Source organism: Drosophila guanche, unplaced genomic scaffold (genome assembly GCF_900245975.1).
Source record: "Drosophila guanche unplaced genomic scaffold, DGUA_6, whole genome shotgun sequence".
Classification (NCBI taxonomy): Eukaryota; Metazoa; Arthropoda; class Insecta; order Diptera; family Drosophilidae; genus Drosophila; species Drosophila guanche.
Window position 1 is genome coordinate 5,996,345 of NW_022995746.1, and position 6,831 is coordinate 6,003,175.

A 6,831-nucleotide genomic window follows, 5' to 3' on the forward strand; every position below is an offset into this window, starting at 1 on the left:
TCACATTGCATCCCCACGCCCCGCGCCGCATGGAGGAAACAAAATGCTGAAATTTCTGATTGTTATTCTCTTCCATCTTTGTGCTCTATTCATCCACACGCATACACAAACACACACACACACACACACACACACAACAACGATAGAATCAGCCGAACAATGGACTCATTTGACATATCCAGCGACTCGGAGGAGGGCCTGCTCGAGGAGATCGTCGTCGGCGGCAGCTGCCACCAGCAGCACCTGCTCCGGCTGCAGCAGTGGCACTCGGCCCACTCTTATACGTACGAGCCGGCAACGGAGTCGCCCATTCACTACTGCGACCATGCCACACTCTACTCCGATGACAACAGCATCCATGAGCAGCAGCCGCCAACCATACGCTGCAGCACCAGCAGCCAGAGCAATCTCAATGTAATGTTGGCCGAGGGCACAGCCGACGAGGAGCAGGAGGAGCAGGAGGAGCTGCCACTGCCTGAGGGGGAGCAACAACAGGAGCATGACGAGCAGATCGAGGACTATGAGGTGGCCAGCGGGTCATCGGGTGCCCAGCGGCTGCATGCCCCGTGCAGCTCCTCCGGTGCGGGCGCCTCCTTCAATCATCAGTTGACGGCGGACATGTGCAACTACAAAAACTCAAAGAGCCGTCGGCTGGAGTACTCGCTGAAGTGCCTCAAGTACGGACGCAGCAATCCGTCGCAGGACTCGGCCTTTGGCTCCCTCACCGACAACGACCTGTCAATTGCATCGAGCATACGCCTGAGCAGCTTTCAGTCCATTTCCTCGCCCATTGACGAGGGTGTCGAGGATATCATCATAGCCACGACAACGGGTGGCAATGAGACGTGCCTGGAGCTGGCCACCATACCCAGGAGCATGGTCTCACAGGACTCAGCGATATCCTCGCCCTGCCGCGAGAGTTCCCCCAGCAACTTTCTGCACATTGACGATGCCATGTCCGGCACGGGCTCCACGTCATCGGGCTCGGGCTCGGGCTGCGGTTCGTATGGCAACATACGTCCGCAGCAGTTTCCTGTCTCGCTGTCGCCGAAAATACTCGTGACTGCCACCAGCAATTCGAGCAGCTCCTCGTTGGCCTCGAACAGCAATGCAGGACAGGGGCAGACGCAGCCCCAAGGACATGCCCATCAGCAGCAGCAACAGTTTGATCCGCCCAAGATCCTCGTCAACGATCAGAACTCCATCTACACGACATCGCCCTCGAAGCGTTCGGGCATGATTGAGGTCTTCTCACAGAAGTATAGGGTAAGTGATTGCCCCGCTAGACGAAGGCTTACCCAAAGTGTGTTTAATCAGCATCCCTTTCAGGTGAGCTCCTTCGAGGACATGTCCCCGAAGCGTGGCAACTCGGACAAGCAGCACCTGAAGCATGTGAATCGGTTGGCCTTTCGCTCGCTGGAGGAGGAGCGGCGCATCGATAACGCCTTCATGCCCATGGCGGATCGCACCCACTCGGACAATCGCGTCAATATGCAGAGCGAGAAGTACAAGAAGCTGACGCATGCCTCGTTCCGCATCAGCAAGACCTCCAGCCAGGACTCGCCCACGACCACGCCCACCACACCGAATGCGGGCAACAGCATGGAGATGCAGCGCACCGGCCGACAGACCCTCTGGCGGGATAGCAAATTCTACCGCAAGAATCGCATTGCCAAGAGCAACGACTCACTCATGGAGAACACGCCATCGAGCCCCAGGCTGTCGCCCAGTTCGTTGCGGGACAATCAGTACGAGAGCAGGAGCAGCTCTCAGGCCAGTCGGCGTTCGCTGAGCGGCAGCCAGCAGATGCTGAGCGTCACCACCAGCTTCTGTGGCAATGGCAGTGGCGGTGGGGGTTCTGCTGCCCGCAATGCGCGCTACTGCAGCTCGAAGAGCGAGGATCTGGGCGAGTCCTCGGACTATCTGCGCGTCATGGATGCACGGAAATCCTACTCGGAACGACACTTGGTGCGACTCAAGCAGACGGCCATCAATAACACGCACAGCGAGGACGATATGAGCTTCAACGATGACAATAATCCATCAGCATCAGGATTGGGTTTGGGTTTAGGCATGGGTCTAGGATCGGGATTCGGTTTGGGATTGGGATCATCATCGCATGGCCAGGCGCTCCATCAGCAGCAGCACTCACACCACCAGCAGCAGCAGCAGCAGCAGCAGCAGCAACAGCATCAGCAGGGTGGTCGCTGGAGCAGCTGCTCCATTAGCAGCAACCACCTGAAGACGACCAATATCAAGACCACCTCGTTGGCCACGCTCACGCTCTCCTGCCAATCGAATTTAGTAGCCAAAGCTCCTTCCGTACCGTCAACTGCCAGCAGCTACCGCACGCCCTCCAAGTCCCTCGACCAGGCACTCAACATCAAGGTCCAAAGCAACAACACAAACACGAACACAAACACGAGCAACAACATCAACACGAGCAACAGCACCAGCAGCAGCAGCTCGGTGGATGAGTCCCCATCGCGTTTGACGCTCAGCGGCGCAGATCTGTCGCGCATATTCGTAATGGACATGGACGATGCACCGGGCAGCAGCTGCAGCGAGGAGAAGACACCGCTTCTGGACAGCGTTGAAATGTCGCCAATAAGTCCAACCGAGCCGGAGCAGCCAGATCTGGATAAGCTCTAAGCGAACACAAAAGCACACAAAATAAATAACAACACACAAGCTAGAGCAGGGGTCGGCAAGCAGGTAGAAACAGAAACGACGTCGAAAAACGTTTCTTGCTGCTCTGCTGCTGCGGCAGCCGAGCAATTGTCATACGAAGCTGCTTCTCTGCCGCTGCGGCCGAAGCTTTGACGCTGACTGCGCTGCCCGAAATCTTCTATGCGTCGCTGCCGGCCTCTGCCCTAGACAAACCGCACACACACACCACACACTTACGTATTGAGCAGCCGAAATGCAAAGCATGTGATAAAGAAACAAAATGAAATAGAGATCGAAATAGAAGAAGTGATGAGTGGGAAGGAAGGGGAAGGGAAGGGAACCATCAAGTTATTGAACTTTAGGCTAGGTACGAGCAGCATTTGCAAGTGTTGGTCAAGGTAAGGCAACTTCTATTTGAGTATCACAGAGTAACAGACAGAGACAGACAGAGAAATATGTGCTGTATAATTCGGGGCTGCTTTCGCCTTTTGCTTGATCCACACTCAAAGCTTTCTTCTGGTAACAATAATATTTTCCTCTTTATAATGAACTTTAGCCGATTGCTTTTACAGCAAAACCGCAAAATTACACTAGAATACGTATCTACTAACTCTCTACAAAAGCAAAAGACTCTGGCAAAAAATAAACCAAAATTCAGAATGAACGAAACACAAATGATGAGTTCTTTTTTTGTACAGAGAGATAGAGGGAGAGAGGTTAGTTTTCGGCATTATACGGAATTATACACTTTTACTTGGTAGTCGATTGGATAGTTAAGACTTTCGCGGCAGATAATATTTTACTGTAGCCTAACAAAAATCGTTTTAAGACCCCCCCAAACCACGCCACACAAGGGGCATGTTTTAAAAGGTATACATAAAAAATATATATTAGGGAATTAAAAAAACTAAAAAAAGCAAACTTAGCAAAAGCAAACAGCAAAAAACAATGCCAAAGAAAATTTCGAAACCAAATGGAATTTGGTCAAAGAAATCCAAAGGCAGAGTTAGAGGGAAATTCAAATTATTTGTTTCCTTTTGTTGCACACACAACACACACACACACACACAGTTATAAGCAGAGCACTTTTCAAATGGAAACCTAAAGATTATCGCATAAGAGTTAGAAAAACGATAAAGATAAATACAATACAAGAAAAAAGCAATCAAATTTACAAAGAAATCGCAACCAACAAATATCACAAAAACAATCCACAAACACAAATCAAACACACAACAAAATACGAGTATATACACGGAGAGAGTATCGAACATATACATATAAATATACATACATATATAGAGATAAATTATAGACGCACGCACTTAGACGATCCCGAACCATGGAACCCCATGAATGGCAGCCCAGCTCGAAGAAACACCACCCACCCACCATTGAAGTAAGAATCCAAGAATCCAGATGAAGCAGTACCGCCACACTCGGTCGCCCTTAGTTGTATTATTCGTAATTATTGGAAGCGTAGAAAGCATTGTTTATGGGACCCCTAGCATGTATTGTATGTAATTGTATTTCCCCACTGAACCCAACTCCCGCCATGATGTTATGTATCTGAGTTGATTTGCTTGGAATTATTTAGTGTTATCTTAACCCATTTACCCTACCCTACCAGTTTACTTGTGTAATGTACGCCCTTCGGGGTGGGACCCCCGAGAATAAAAATTAAACGAGAAAAGCAAAAAAGGTTGTTGATTATTTAGTGGGAAAAGGGGAAACTCTAAAATACAGCCAGACGAGAAGAAAAATGTATGCATTTACCGATGCTCCTTCATGGGCAATTCCCAAAGCTGAAAATCAATTTTCCGCCAGTCTTATCGCTAAAGTAAGTGCTCAAACGGTATGAAATGTTAGCCTTAACATTAAAAGCATTAACAGCCATTAACAGCTATGTTAACGCCAGCGCCTCTAGCTGTGACTCTTCTGTTATAGATGGCGGTGCTGTTGTCGCATTTATATGGAACATTTATTTGACACCAGGAGCGTGCTAGCATGGCAGGTTCAATATGTGGCCGCTAGGTGACGGCATGAATAATTTCGATTTATTCTAAAATCCTAAAAATACAAATTTTAGTTTAAATGTACAAACTAACACAAAAGTAAAATAAATTAAAAATGAAACAGAAAAAGCTCAAATTATGGATTTTAATTATATTTCAAAAATTATTGAAACTGCCATAAATGCACCTCCAGCAAGTAAGATTTTCTTATCTACTACAATTATTCTCCTATTTCGCAGCTTTTCTCTCTTCTCTGAGTGCAATTATGGATCATCAATTCCTCTCTCCGATGTGTGTTAACCTGAACTTGCAATCACAAAACGCAGGCCATCAATCAGCGCAACAAGCTGGCTGATTGATACGCAAATATGTGGTCAACTTTCATTTGAAATTCATTCATCAAACGAGTGGACCAACTGGTTGGCTGCCACAACTAACCCACTTCTGGGAGTGGACACTCATCATCTTTACATGTTCCAAGCCATTCAAAACGAAGAGTCATTTCGCCGAGTAATTGGCATAGCAAGACGGCTAGAAGGTGCGACTAAAATGATGGGGCACAACGAATTGCGCAATCGTGACCAAGGAGCAGGCAGGGAAGGGTAGCTGGAGGGAGCGGAGTAGGGGTGGGTTGTGCCCTTTTTCATAATTTAGTTGCCATATTTATTATTATGTGCTGTCATGTTTCGCTCTGTTACAGCATCCAGTCCTAAACAAACAATCGATGAGCCAAATGACAGCAAAACTAATAAAACTCCTACCTGACGGCGGGTACACCCCTGTGGCATGCTGTCCAGCGTGTCCTCTGTGTCCTGTGATTGCCTGTCCATTGTTTCAGTAGCGGCAATTATGAGAATTTGACGGACGCCTCGACTCGGACACTGGTCAGTCCCCAGTCCGGTCTAACAATATAATTTACAGCGCTTTTGTGTAGCGAGGCGTGAATTTAGTACTCAAAGTAGTCCTTCGTCCTTCGTCCTACGTCACGTGTCCCGTGTCCCGCGTGTGTGTCCTGCGGCGCCTGGCCTGCCTTTGGTCCAGTTAATCGCATTTGTTGGTTTTGTAATTATAATTCTCCGAGCATTGAAATGATTTTAGCATTTCAATTTGTACCGCCAACCGCAGGCACCCCTTTTGGTCACTTTTATACTCCCTATGGAGTATCCCCGGCGCAGTCGCAGCTGCCACTCTGCCAGACTCTCCCCCCTTGGACGCGTGCCGCACGCCGCAGCGGGGCGCTGTGTCCAGGGCAATGTTTTCCATCAGTTTTTCACCTTTTGAGTGGCAATTTCAATGTTTCCTCTGGCGCTGTTTTCTCGCAAAAAAGGATTAAGAGAACTTCTCGCGGTTGCCTTTTGTGCTCAGCCAATTTACCGTGAAATTCATTGCGCTTATCCTTTATGCCAAAGTCCTTTTATTTCATTATTGTGGATTGCATTTCTCTTTTCCCTTTTTTTTTTGTGCCTTTTTTGCGCATTTGTCAACTGTTTTTCCAGCGGTGAAAGTGTCACAAAATTTCGTCTATCCCATCTGAAGATTTATGTGTGTCGAGTCTGCCTTTGAAGTGGTTGAGTGGTTGAGTGGTTGGGTGGTTGGTTGGTTGGTTGGTTGGTTGGTGGTGCTGCCAGCAATTGTTGCAAACTCTCAAGGGTTGAGGGGCGGCGACCAGGCAGAAGATTTATGTGCCAGGCAGATGATCATCGCTGGGCGAACATTTGGAATATTGTTGAGGTACGGAAACAGTCGAAGGTTCGACAAATTATTCCTTTCCTTTCCTTTCCTTTCGGTTGCTGCCTAGAATTTAGCAATTCTCAGTCAAAATTACTTCCTTAAGCAATTGTTTCCAATTTGTTTTTCTATGCCACAAAAATCGTGTAACCAAACTGCGACAAAAACCAAACAAATTTGCAATTTTCAGCCGTCAACTCCAGCTGCACTTGGACATGGTCAATGCCATGTGTGGACGGGGCTTGACGGGCTGTCCACTGGCCACTGGCCACAATTTTCACAGCCTGTTGGGCAGGTGTTGGTTGTACTCTTTTTCCGCCATTCAAAATTATTCTCGCATGACAATTAGCAAACGTGTTCTGCCGCCGAGAGGGAAACCCAATACGCGTGTGCGCACAGGCCATGCCACATGAGACAT

The 6,831-nt window shown here is 48.2% G+C and overlaps 1 protein-coding gene across 8 annotated transcripts in view; it reads left to right on the top strand.

Moving 5' to 3' along the window:
- LOC117582418 (slowpoke-binding protein) overlaps positions 1-3,298 on the top strand; it is a 36,930-nt gene extending 33,632 nt beyond the window's left edge. For 6 of the 8 annotated variants that reach the window (XM_034270113.1, XM_034270109.1, XM_034270112.1 and 3 more), the window contains 2 exons: positions 147-1,266; positions 1,318-3,298. In XM_034270113.1, the coding sequence (XP_034126004.1) occupies positions 147-1,266; positions 1,318-2,652 (2,455 nt within the window). In that variant the 3' untranslated portion in view covers positions 2,653-3,298. The remainder of the gene's footprint in view (positions 1-146; positions 1,267-1,317) is intronic. The other 2 variants (XM_034270114.1, XM_034270110.1) reach the window with 1 other exon arrangement.
- Positions 3,299-6,831: the final 3,533 nt, after the last annotated feature.